Genomic DNA, 13,283 nt, shown 5'->3' with positions numbered 1-13,283 from the left:
GGCGTTCTCTTTCCAAAGGGGTTGTATGGTTTTACTTCCTGCTTCCCAATGCTTCCTCTGCAGCTTGTGTGACATTGGTCTTTAGTTTATCCCATGCTTTGTCTACATCATCCTCATCTGTTATGCTGTTGTTCAATATTTTTGTTCTAGTCTATTTAGGTAAAGGTTTCTTGTTGTTTCATCTGACAGTCCTTCCACTTTTATTTTTCCTGTAGCTTAGTTTCTTTATTTGATTTCGTTTTTGATGGGATTAATTCTAATTTTCGCCATAACTAAATTGTGGTCGCTTCCAATATCTGCTGATGTTAAACTTCTTATGTCTAATATATCTGTTGGTGGTATTTCCTGTTCGTGATGATATAGTCTATTGTTGACCTACTATTTTGTTAAAATGTTTTTCGGTCGAAAGACAGGGTCGAATTTTTTGGCGAGTATATCTAGAACAAAAAGGTTTACGAAAAACGAATGCATTTTCCTCTAATAGAAAGAACCCCTAATAGGTTCTAAACGGTTAATGTTATCAAAAACGTTACCAAAATAATCAATGTAGAATTAAATTATCTATCAGATATCCGATTTAATCGAAATAAATAGCTCCATGCATAGTACGAGTACAATTCTATTCATGTTCCGCACTACCACACTGAAAGTGTCAGGGTTTACAAACATGTTTTCTTATCGCTTGCAATTTTTGTACGGTCGTCACGCGGTTGGCTTGCGCACCACGTTAGTCTTATTGACGTGATAACGTCTTTAAAATCGTTTTATTGGGTGACTGTTCAGAAACTGTGTCACGAGCGAGGTCGATCGCAGGTATACCCCCCTCTCGTTATAACGAGAGAGAGACGGACCGATCTCCCGTCTCATCTCGAGCGCTGCCAGTCATTCCGTCATTCCGTGCCAGTCATAGCGTTCGAGTGAGTTGACCGATCTTCCGTCTCTCTCACTCTAGCGGCATACAAACGAATGGAGATTTTCTCGTGCGGTTAAGTTTTCGTTGAATGTTTTATCGGCCGATAAAAAGTTTGTAGTGTGCGGGGAGCCTAACAGTAAAACAAAATGTGAAGTGCAAGTGAAGTGTTACAACAATTGCAACAAACAAAACTTATATCACCAATAAGACGTTATCACGTAAACATCTCGATCGTAAACCTACTTTACAAACAACCATTTTTTTTTTATCGTCAGGCGATCTGCACGTACATTTTCTTCACCATAATTTGTGTTTCTTAATTTTTCTTCGAGTTATTAAGTAATGCTTCCTACATTACGTGATCTGTACATACGCAGAGGTCATCAATTAATATCCTGGCAACTTATTGGATATGCCAAAGACACATAAACTTATGTTGCATCAAGGTATGTTTCGCATTTCTTCAGCCATGTGAAAATCAAATTCATTATTGACTTTGCTTATTTTTACTTCAACCGCGTGTTAAAAGCCACACGTAGTACACAAATAATTTTTGTCACCGTTGTAGAACCCACCATTGATTTGCATTACGTTCTCGTATACTACGTAAAGAGAAATCTTTTGCTTTTTTATGACGAAATCTTTTTCAACAAATGTAGTTTTTGAAATAATTGGAACTATCAAATTTCAAGTTTAAGTTCGATATTAAAATTTCCATGCATAGTACGAGTACAATTTTTCTCATGTTCTGCATTACCACACTGAAAGTATCAGTGTTTACAAACAAACAAGTTTTCTTATCTCGTGCAATTTGTGTGCGGTCGCCACGCGGTGGGCTCGCGTACCACTCATTTTTCAATTAATTAATTGTCCTTAATTTATCTTCGCGTTGTCACGTAATATTAATGCTTTTTCGATTGTGCGCGCGTGATGTGCGGCTTCGTTAAACCCGGATTGCATATACGCAGGGGTAAAGCGTGAGTGATGTTCCGTCGGATACTCTTTTGCATTATACGCGCATTTCATCGTTCCTACAATGTGCATAATTAAGGTCCCTACAATTTATTGGATATGCCAAAAGCATAAAATTTATTTTGCATCAAGGTATGTTCTCGCATTGCGTGATAATTTATTTCCACGATTTTCGACAGTGAATTTATTCTAAACTAAAAGAGATAGCAACTAGAAAATTGTAGATTATGGAAGATGGGAAAATTCTCTATCAGATGGAAATTTAAAATAATTTAATTTAATTTAATGGGGTAAAAGGTCTAAAACCGCGACTGAAACTGCTAAAAATTGCAATTTTTCATTTTTTGACGATTTATTTCAATTGCGAATACCTCGTAAACTAAAAGAGAAAGAGGAACGAATAGCAGAGTCTTAATCTACGGACAATTTTCTATATAATAATACATGTTTTGTTGCAGTATTGTAAAGTATTCTCAGGTGGCCAAGAATACACGCATATGAGTTAATGTAAACATGTTTTTTTATTGCTTTCAGCGTGTGCATCTCAACAGCGATAGTGACCTCGTGCAGTTACTGTCGGTTGTTTGCAACTCAAGGCATACGCAGTTCCATTTCGGTTGTCGAGTGAATCCCGGGTTTTCATTACTACTAGTTTTCGTTCTTCAAATCATAATTAGATAAATTGCGAAATGTTCAATTAACAATTTAATTGACGGCATTTACTGAAATCGGATGTGAACATGGCTTTTCTGGTGAGATAGCATGTGTTGAATGATCATCAATCACGAAGTTATCGGTGGTTCACCTATGCGCATGAGATGTTCCGTCGGCCGTCGGTGATGGCTTTTCGCTTGTGGAATTACATTGCACTCGTGTTGACCTATGTGTAAATAACGTGTCCACACATACTTAATAATAATTTGGATTTATGTGTAATTAGTATAAATAAACAACGTTGATGCCTGTTAAAGAAGTTTAAGAACACTTGTGAAAAGCAGTCTACCGCTTCTGTCGCAGAAATGCTAAAGAAGCGCAAGTTGATTACAAGGCAAGTTTTACTTTCAGGATATTTAAGAGGTGTCTATGATTTTCGATTAAAAAAAATTATGTAGTTTTTATTTAATGTTGCTAATAAAACATAATATATATTATATATAATATATTATAAACTTCTTCATATTTCTTTCTGGTTTCCCCTTTGCCGTTTACAGGATTGATGTCTTAAATCTTAAGTGCGTCGAGCGTGTACAATATATAGCTGTTGTTTGTGCTGTGTCGTTGTTTTTAAAAAGTTGAATAAAGTAGAATCATAAATAGAAGAATCAAATAACAATGATAAAAGCACTCGGTGGTCCAGTGGGTACGTGCACCTGCTAGCATGCTAGTGGGCACGGATCGAGTCTCAGTTGTAGAAGGCATTTTTCTCAAATATAAAAATTACAAGTGTAATTTGGGTTGCATATATGAATTGCAACGAAATATAAGAGAAATTGAAATACAAATGAAGCAATATGGGAAATAAGAAAGCAGCAAGTGGAGGAACAGAGAAATAGAAGAAGAGGAGAGGAGATAGAGGAAAGAGCCCCACAGGAGTGGATCAGATTTTTAAATTTTTTGGCACGTGTCGTTTTAAGACAGTCTACGGTCGATCTCCCAGAGCGCCTACGGCGCTCTGGTCGATCGCCCACTGCTTCGATGCGTCCATTGCTCCCGGCCCAACCTACAGCTACGATGTCTCTGCGCTTCATCCCCGAAATACTCAGGCATATCAACAATTTTTATGGTGGGGGATCATCCCCAGAGAGAGGGAACTCCTTATAAGGACAATCCTTATAAGGTCTTGTTCAAATATTTCTAAGTTTTAAGTCGTCTCAAGAGAGGTGACACTTAAAAATATTCTTACAAATTCTGACATGTTGCTGAAATGAAAGATCGGGTACACAAATCATAAGGATACCTTAACAATTTTTATAGTGGGGATCATCCCCTGAGAGAAGGAACTCTCTTCGAGACCTGCGCCTGAAATGATAGATAGGGGTACATACAAACGATAAGTCAAAATCGTTCTTAACATTTCTTTATTAACAAATACAATTTGATACAATACAAGTTTAGATTTTAAAAGTCAACAAAATACATGTCGCCATATTAAATCAGGACTTGCGACCTGCTTAGCTGCGCTCATATAAACAAGTACAACTTCCCACAGTTCTACCGCGATAAAGAAATTAGCAAATAGCTCAATTTCAACGTCATTGAAAATGAAAACAAATATACAGGATGTTACAAAGGGAAAATTTAAAGTGCGAAGAAAAAACTCTCAACACTACAAACACCACTCGTTTTCACTCGACGGTCAGGGAAACTAATATACAGGGTGTTCCAGAAAGAAAATTCAAAGTGCAAAAGGGAAAATCTTGAAAACGACAGCTAAAGCAAAATTTTCACGGCCACAAAGGAAAACATTTATATGTATATACACAGGGTGTTCAATAAAAAAAATCCCATGTTCAAAACAGAGAACACTCAAAACTCACAACTAATAAATAAACTCACACAAATAAATTTCTACGTGCTGTTAGGAAAACTAATATACAGGGTGTTACAAAAAAATTAGAAACTACAAATTAACAACAATATTTTAATATAAAATCAGAGATATTACCCGAAAAACATTGGAAAATTGAGCAAAAAGGTGCTACAAAAATAAAACACTTACACTTTAATATATTGTGAATATATATTTAATAATTGATGGTAGCATCAACTGTAAAACAGTATCCGACGGGTAAATCAATAGACGGCAAGCAACGGCGCGTAGCAACACAGTGGTTAAAGACGATAAAAATAACTATTTCTTTGTAAATATTAAGATATATTAAGACTGCGAAAACGAAAAACTATTCACCGTTCAAGATTTTATTTCAACAAGAAATTATTAAATTAATGATGCTATTCGATTAAAAAATTTTACGTGATCATCGAAAACATGACCGAACCGACGGCCGACGGCATAGTAAGCGTGGTCGACCACATGATTATTGTGATTTTAATAATCCTAAGATACTTTTTTAACACAGTATTTGTAATAATTAAATCAAGCATGTTATTTTCAATAACGGGCCAATGAATTCTAATAATAACGTGTTTGTAATCTGCAAAATTAATATCCCTCAAATGGAATAATCAATTTAATTTAAACCGCCTTAACTTACAGCGAAAAAAAGTGATTACACACCTACCAGTGCATTGATGAAGAGATGTTAGATCCAGGAATATATCTTATCAACTGAAAACTCGCGCAGAGATTAACAGACACGTATTTCTTACTTAAGAACACTTTAACCGCCACAACTCATAAGAAAAACATATCTTGCTGATAACAAAAAGAACAGATGACAATTAATTGAATAATAGAAGTCTGAAAACGCGTGGCGCTTAGAGAGACAAGTTCGCGTACCACGCGGTGAGACGACTGCCGTGTGCGCTGCTCGTAGCCAGAAACAAGGCAGGTACGTGCGATAATACGCGTCAGTCAAACAAAAAAAGTTGTTTATACACAAACGTACTTGAGAAGAGAAACGTAGTTGAGAAGCCGAAACTAAAAATTCACAATATTGCAATAACACAAATGCACGAAATCTACTTTTACTCTCTATAAAATAGGCTAGCTAAAATGGCAATTTAAGAGATGAAATCTTAATTCCTAAGAAAAAATGGGCAAGAGTGCTTAATCATTTATTTCGACGATTATGAAAATTTAGAAAATTATCTATCAGGTAACAATATAAAATAATTAAAGTTCCTGGGATAAACGGTCCTAAAACAATTATATTTTATGAATACGAGTCACTTCTACTGCGCCCTACGGTGCCCTGAATCGAGTCATTTCTACCGCTACTTTGGTACGGTGCCCTGAACACGAGTCACTTCTACCGTCACCCCCTACGGTGCTCTGAATCCGAGTCAATTTTATCGCCACTCTCGTACGGTGCTCTAAACACGAGTCACTTCTACCGTCACCCCTACTGTGCAAAATTCCCTATATAATATCTCGTAAACTAAATGCGAGGAACGAATTGAAAATTCTTAATTTACGTCAAATTCTCTATAAGTTACATAGAAAATCGAAATGATGAAAAAAACAATTTCTACGAAAAAGTGGGCAAAGGTATGCTGCATGTTTGGGTAGTTTTACAAAATTTAAATAATAAATTACCTGTAGGTATTCTCGCCTTGTTCACGAAAATGACACGACTTGAGAAGACAATGATGATTATAACAATATCCTACATAAATCACGATTCAGAAACATTCCACTCTCGCATCATTAAATGAAAGAAACCGAATGATCCATCAAATATATCGCAATATGCCAAACTACGAGCCGCAGGTGCTCCGAACTTATCGACGGACTACTTCGAACACGCGATTCTTAAGACGGTTTTAAAACAAAACAAGCATATAAACTTGATATGTACAAAGCGCGCACATATTTCCTAGTAATAACAAATTACAAAGAGAAAATATTATACAGGATGCCATCGAAAGAAAAATTATGTTTTGAAAAGAAAAACACCTCGACCTTCTTCCGTTTATAGTTGAATGTTAAGAGATAATTATACTGGGCGATACAAAAAGAAAATTCAAAGTTCACGTGGCCAAACACCTGTAACATCAAATTTGGTCAATTTTTGATTGGAAATCACGGAAAATTAAAACACAGGGTGTTACAAAAAGGTAATTTCAATATGTAAAAAGAAAATGCTAACGTGTTCATCCACCGAAAATAATTATAAATACGATTTCGACTCTGTTTTTCGACCAGAAAATGAAATTTATTGCACAAAAATAGCTATTTTTGAAGGGCATTTTAGGGCACTCCCGGTGGGGTTAGGAGGTTGAAAAAATGTTAATCATGTAGATAAAATCTCAAACTATAAAATGACATAATTATATACTATATGATAATATAGTATTTATGTTTCACACTTTCTTACGTTTTCGCAGGTAAAATATTCCACACGGGGCACGAAAGATCTTGATTTAAATTAAATATTAAATGAATACACAAAACAAAACCACTAAGAATTTTTAGCCGACGGAAGATATCGGACAGCCGACGACAAACACGTGCGTATCCTGTAAAACCATGCTAACTTATATAGTTAACTCATTAACTATATGCGCCACTAGTCTGTTAATTCTAAATTTTATTTTTGCTGGCCGATTCTAATTCAACTACCGACTTAAAATCACAAGAAACGCGATAAGTCGTCACGAAGGACCGCCGTGCAAGTAAACGCGTGCACACCACGCCACAGCCGACGATCGACTAAGTAAGAAATAGCACAAACAATGCTGAGCGCGCGGGACGCGCAGCAACACGAATACATTTTTATGTTGGTTGAACACAAACACCGACAAGAATCAAAGGTGAGAACTACGTACAATGCATGTTGTGGATACAGTCTAATGCAATGGAAAGATTTCATATTACGTACTTACTTATTTGTATGAACAATCTATCCAAAAATCCAAAAGTGAATGCAGGCTATCTGAAAAGGCAGTTTCGGAGATGCTCCTCTTAACACTTTTAGCGACTATTTTTGAACTTTTACGTCACGTAGTTAATATAATTTATTATCTTGTTCTAGAATTATTCCAGAATTTTCGGAAATTTTATAATCTCCAATCACGTTACGAGGGAGTCGGTAAAAGTGACTCTTATTCAGGGCACCGTACGAGGCTAGCGGTAAAAGTGATTCCTATTCAGGGCATCGTACGAAACTAGCGGTAAAAGTGACTCCCATTCGGAGCACCGTACGAGGGTGTCGGTGAAAGTGACTCGTGTTCCGGGCATTAACCGTTTACACACTATTTAGAAATTTTAGTGAAACCTGCATTTGCCTTGAACTTTTTATAACATTTTTGTCGATTTTCAAGAAATATGCCATCTTGAGGAGATTTCTTAAGGGATCAAGAATATGAAATCCTTTGTTTCGTACCCTTTTTTGTTCTTAAGATAATCGCAAAAAAATTAGACCCTGTTCTTCGACCGAAAAAAATTTTAACAAAAAAGTTGACCCTGTTCTTCGACCGGAAAAAAATGTAACAAAAAAGTTCGACTCGGTTTTTCGACCAAAAAAAATTATCACTAAAATTTCGACCCTGTTCTTCGACTGAAATATTTTTATGAAAAATAGATTGACCCGCCTTTTCAACCGAAAAAAAAATGTAACAAAAAAAAATTCGACTCTGTTTTTCGACCAAACAAAAAATTTAAAAAAAAAAGGTTTGGTCAATCTTTCATTTTAATTTTACTTTATTTTTCGACCTAAAAAAATTAAAAAAAAGTACGGCTTTATTTTACGATCGAAAAAATGTAATAAAAAAAGTTCGACCCTGTTCTTCGAGCGCAAAAAAATTTTACATATAAAGTTCGACCCGTTTTTCGACCGAAAATAAATTATTAAAAAAAGTTCGAACAGGGTTCTTTGACTGAAAAAAATTTAAAATAAAAAGTTCGATCCTGTTCGAAAGAAAAAATTTTAAGATAAAAAGTTCTACCCTGTTCTTAGACCAAAAAAAAAAATTTAACATAAAAAGTTTGACCCTGTTATTCCACCAAAAAATTAAATTTATTGGACCAAAAAAAGCTATATTTGAAGGGTGTTTTAAGACACTTCCAAAGGGTTTATAGAGTAAAAAAAGGATGCATAGTGTAGAAGGTCTCTCGAACTCGGACATGACGATGAGAAACTACAAGAAAATCTAATAGTCCACAAAATACAGGGCGTTTTCCACATCATGTTTTCAAATTTTTATAAAATTGCCAACTTTTGATGGGCATTTTAGGGCACTTCCGGAATGACTGAGAGGTTGGAGGGTATGTTTCTGGTAGAGAAACTCTCTAGCTCTATTCTGGCGTGGAGAAACTCTAAGAAAGTCAATTAGTTCAGGGTGTTTTCGACACCATGTTTTCAAAGTTTTCGGAAAATACCAATATTTAAAGGGCATTTTAAGGCACTTTTAAAAAAGCTGGGGGGTTATACAGGTATGCATCGTGTAAAGGGTCCCTCGAACTCTAATATTAAGGTGAGAAATTTCAAGAAAGTCAATTAGTTCACGAGATACCGGGTGTTTACCATAGTATGTTTTCAAATTTTTTTAGATGTACCAATTATCGAAGGGAATTTTAAGGCCTTTTAAAAGTGCTAAAAAAGATAGGGTTGAAAAGAAGATAGGAAAATACCTAACTTAAATAAATATACAAATAAAACACCATTATAAAATTTTATTGTAAAATTAAGATAATTAAGATATTGCGTCGCGTTCTTGAGATACACCTCGAACAAGGCAAAGTGCCGGCCGACGGCATCGCACATGCATACGCGACGGACATTGAGATTACATTTCTCAAACAGTATACGAGCAATATTTAATTGAAAATGTGATTTCAGAATTAAAAATACAAAAGAATTATGCCAGCTGAGAAAAATACGCGCAATTAAAGGGACGATCAGCACGGTGAAATCGACATTCAGTAGAGAGACTGAAAACGCATCCGACGGCATGCAACAATTTTGAATTACGGCGGTACTCTCGTATCATACGATTAAAGATAGAAATATATGAATATTTGTAAACTTACCAGTGTGTTGAATTATTAAATTAAGTACTGAAACAGTAAAACCACATGTGTTCGAATTCTCAGTATGCTGCGCACTTGTTAAGTCGGTCATTGCTCGAAAATATACACTTCTGCCGAGGGCAAGCGTAGGTCACGCATACTCGAATTTGCAATTGTATACAAATATCTAACTTTAATGCTTATCAAAATAATTCATTGGCCGACGGAACACTTAAGCACCAAAAAGACACGACTTTTATAACCGCTTCACGGACAAATTATCATTCACAAAATACTAAACACGTCAATAAGGAAATAAAGGAAAGAAAAAGCATGCAGCTGGTTCAACACGAGAACAGAACGTGTTTATACACAAACGCCGATATTAAATGGCATCGATATCTCGATCGAAAACAGCGCGATTTACGGAAATAACACTTCGTCATTGCAACTCGCGAGAAACACCGCACAGGTACGCGAACTGGAGTCGACTGTATACCCGCAAAAACGAAAGATAAGACGCGACTGCCTGAATGCAATGTAAACAATCAAGCTGATCAAAACACAATGTGACGTATAAATCGCGTGATCTTACCGGGCCCACAATTCGCCAGTCAAGACGTTGTGCACTCACTACTACCAACAAACAATAGGCTGCAACAAATGAATTCAGAATTAACTATAAATTTGCGCATTTTAGCGACATCTTGCCTGAAATTGAAGAATTATACTTAAGTAAACATGAGGCCACATCGCGTGAACTCACACGGACGTAATCTCCTTCATTTGCTGACACAAACACACTATGCAAAGGAAGGAAACCTGCAATTCTTCTACCGTAGCATAAAAAATCGCCAGAAAAGGGACCACACCACCACCGTTACAAATTAAAGAATTTATAGAAACCATTGCCAAAACACATAAAATCCTATTCTATATAAGGTATTATGAGAAAGCAAATATAAATGCATATTATTATATTAATTAGCGTACACATCAATATATAACTTCAATAAGTGTCATAACTTGTGATACATTGTACATAATTTAACCCCAGAATGTATATCAACAAACTCATTTTAAAAATGTATTTGAAAAGAAGTGGTGTTATTTCCCAATGTGAAATCAAAAAGTCTGCTTGTATTGTACCATTGACATATATGTTAATTACTAAAAGTAATGCAAAATTACAACCTCTATACTTTGCATTAAATAAATGCCCTTTTCCTGAACCTTTAGTAGAGGGCACATAAAATCTGAGATAGATTAGTGTTGAATAATCACTGAACAAAATTCTTCCAAACTTAAAAATTAACTGTTTTCTTTTGATCTAAACTTTCTAAACACTACCTAGTACCCAAAACACCTAATAATCAAATTAAATGTTTGTTCCTTCAAGTCAAGTACAAATGGTAACCATCAGTTTCTGTACCCAATATTTAGGCTTTAAAAATTATGAGAAATAATGCACATGGCAACTCCTCGAAAAAAACACTAATTCCATGCAAAGTATAGCTTGTAGTGAAAGTTATAGGTGCTTACATGTTAGCCAAACGTCCTGCCCTGACTGTCTGCAGCCCGTGGCATACATTAAGCCTAAACTATTCGCTTTGCGCCGCCCGCCGGATTGAAAAACGGCCGGCGTAGCAAAACAATATGACAGATTCAGTTGCCAACACCGCTGGCTGTCTTCCTGAGATTTCATTTACGTGTCATCAGCTTCAAATATTCCAGTGCGTTAAGTGCGCCCGCCACCTGCGCTTCCTTCGGAGTGTTGCCGGTGCCAAAGCATACGGCAATAGGCAGTGTAGAGATTTGTACTAAGCATTGATATTTTCCCGTCACGGACTTCTCTTCGATGTCCACGTAGGTGATCTCAAACATCTGCTCCTGCGCCAGTTCTTGCAGAAACTGCACGGAACTGAACTCTTTGGTATTAATTGCCACACACTGCAAAATAATTACGTTATGTACGCGCTCTCATACAAAGGTTTCAAACAGTGAAACATATACATTTACCTGTAATTCACTTATTTTTGCACCGGTTGCTTTTCTTAAGTACTTGTGAAAATGAGATATTTTTTGTGAATGATTATTATTGGGCAAAAGCGTGTTTATTTTACTATCTTTCAGTCCAGAGTATCGTGTTTGCAAGTTTGCCATTCGCGTCGTCAACTAAAAACATATTTAAAAACAAACTCAATTCATATCATAATATTGGCAGAGAAAATATTTTTACTGTCTAATTTAAACTAAAAGATAGTAAAAACATTCGCTTTTCAATAACTAATATAAAATTTAAGTGGCAAAAATGTAATTAATTAAATTGAATCAACATACTTCTTCGTCCTCATCGGCAGACTGAACAGCGGCACCTTCAACTGGGAGATCATGTAACGCCTGCCACATCTTATGCGCAGCCATACGCTTTGCTAACTTTTTCGATTTGCCTGTACCAATTTCTTTGTACTTCAGAACACTGCAGGCAATGGTGAATTGGCGCTCATGAGGCAGTCCTTCCTCGTGTTCCATGTCATAAAAAGGAGGAGGCCAACGGCGCGACATGCACATTTCTTGCAACCAACCAATAGGATTTCCCATTACTTTATCGTCATATGGTGATACAACAGTATTAGGTCTAAAAATCAGATTCAGTCAACGAATGTTACTCAACCAAATTACAAACTTACATTTCCACTGGCAATGCTGGTGTACCATTGGTATCATTAGCTTGCTCATTGGTTTGCTTGCCAACAAGTACATCTAATAAATTCTTAGCTGCTGCATGTTTTGCTTCTTTTTTCGACCGTCCAGTGCCCGTAGCAATGAATTCGTTATTGATGAAAACTCGGTAACGAAATATTGGTTCATGAATAGCACCCTCAATTTGCACTAGTTCATACTTGGGCGTTATACCCCGTCGAGATAATAGTTCTTGAAGAACAGAAACTGGAGTTTTCCCAGGAAATGAAGACATTTCCTGTAAATGTTTTGTATTATTAATAATATGAACAATTATACTTGACAATATGTACAAATGATTGCTTTACCTCACTGACTAGTTTTGCTGCTTCTCCCAAAGGCATCCTTTCACACATAGCATTTATTAATTTAGTTCTATTCTTTCCTCTTCCGCGGACGGGTTGTGTTTGATTTAGCATATGAATCCCTCCATCCATTACTTTCTTAACCCTACAGATATATTTACACTTTAGAAAATAATTTACATTTCTTTTAACCTAACTTAAAATGAGCATTAATAACGTTTATAAATTTTTAAAATAACGATTTTATTAGTATTTGCAACGATTTAAAGATTAGCCGGTTACTCAAAAAACCGGCAAAATCGATAAGTTTAGGCGCGTTGTATTCGTCAATAATTAAGCGCAATGAAAGTATATTTTCAAAATAAACCACAGCTGATTGTGAATACTATACGATTAATATTAATCATATGTTCAATTACCTGGTGTAAATATATATCTCGTTCACAAGATCTGCGGATTGTGAACCGTAACTTCTCGAAATGTATGGTGAACTGGCGGACACGATTGTTGTCGACTATTTTGTCATATGGGAAGCAGCTGCGCCTGAAACCCCAGAAAACTGTCGGCACTTACCAACTGAACAAACTGGTTTCCCCTAAAGGAAATGTTCTGATATTGATTCGTAGATGCTGCTACTATGACGACCTGTGCAATTATAAGAAAATATTTTAATGTTCCACATAAGATACCTCATGATTTTACAAATATTTTGCTCACA

The 13,283-nt window shown here is 35.9% G+C and overlaps 1 protein-coding gene and 1 long non-coding RNA gene across 3 annotated transcripts; one reads left to right on the top strand and one right to left on the bottom strand.

Moving 5' to 3' along the window:
• The first annotated feature begins 891 nt into the window (after positions 1–891).
• Positions 892–3,031, top strand: LOC135803997 (uncharacterized). Its single transcript, XR_010550951.1, has 2 exons — positions 892–1,359; positions 2,420–3,031. It is a non-coding gene; the product is annotated as an uncharacterized lncRNA (long non-coding RNA).
• Positions 3,032–10,480: 7,449 nt separating this feature from the next.
• On the bottom strand, positions 10,481–13,137 carry loqs (double-stranded RNA-binding domain-containing protein loquacious). 2 transcript variants are annotated; one of them, XM_065299919.1, is made up of 6 exons: positions 12,985–13,137; positions 12,569–12,710; positions 12,209–12,498; positions 11,859–12,156; positions 11,538–11,693; positions 10,481–11,468 (listed from the first exon to the last, which is right to left on the bottom strand). In XM_065299919.1, exons 2-6 carry the CDS (start codon positions 12,695–12,697, stop codon positions 11,220–11,222), a joined length of 1,122 nt encoding a protein of 373 aa, XP_065155991.1. In that variant the 5' UTR covers positions 12,698–12,710; positions 12,985–13,137; the 3' UTR covers positions 10,481–11,219. The 2 variants fall into 2 exon arrangements, with proteins under 2 accessions (XP_065155991.1, XP_065155992.1); XM_065299920.1 differs by lacking the exon at positions 11,538–11,693.
• Positions 13,138–13,283: the final 146 nt, after the last annotated feature.

Source organism: Atheta coriaria, unplaced genomic scaffold (genome assembly GCF_025399875.1).
Source record: "Atheta coriaria isolate IRGN ID8LTWV9N9 unplaced genomic scaffold, Caltech_Dcor_3.1 hic_scaffold_3_pilon, whole genome shotgun sequence".
In the NCBI taxonomy this organism is placed as follows: Eukaryota; Metazoa; Arthropoda; class Insecta; order Coleoptera; family Staphylinidae; genus Dalotia; species Dalotia coriaria.
The sequence above is the reverse complement of the archived record's forward strand: the minus strand, read 5'-3'. Positions and strand labels throughout refer to the sequence as shown.

What these genes read in the sequence shown, in the direction of transcription:
- loqs (XM_065299919.1), bottom strand. Translation starts at nt 12,697, where the DNA reads ATGGATGGAGGGATTCATATGCTAAATCAAACACAACCCGTCCGCGGA. An exon ending in CAGCAAAACTAGTCAGTGAG is followed by an intron (nt 12,499 to 12,568) that starts GTAAAGCAATCA and finishes AAACATTTACAG; the next exon opens with GAAATGTCTTCATTTCCTGG. An exon ending in CAAAAATAAGTGAATTACAG is followed by an intron (nt 11,469 to 11,537) that starts GTAAATGTATAT and finishes ATTATTTTGCAG; the next exon opens with TGTGTGGCAATTAATACCAA.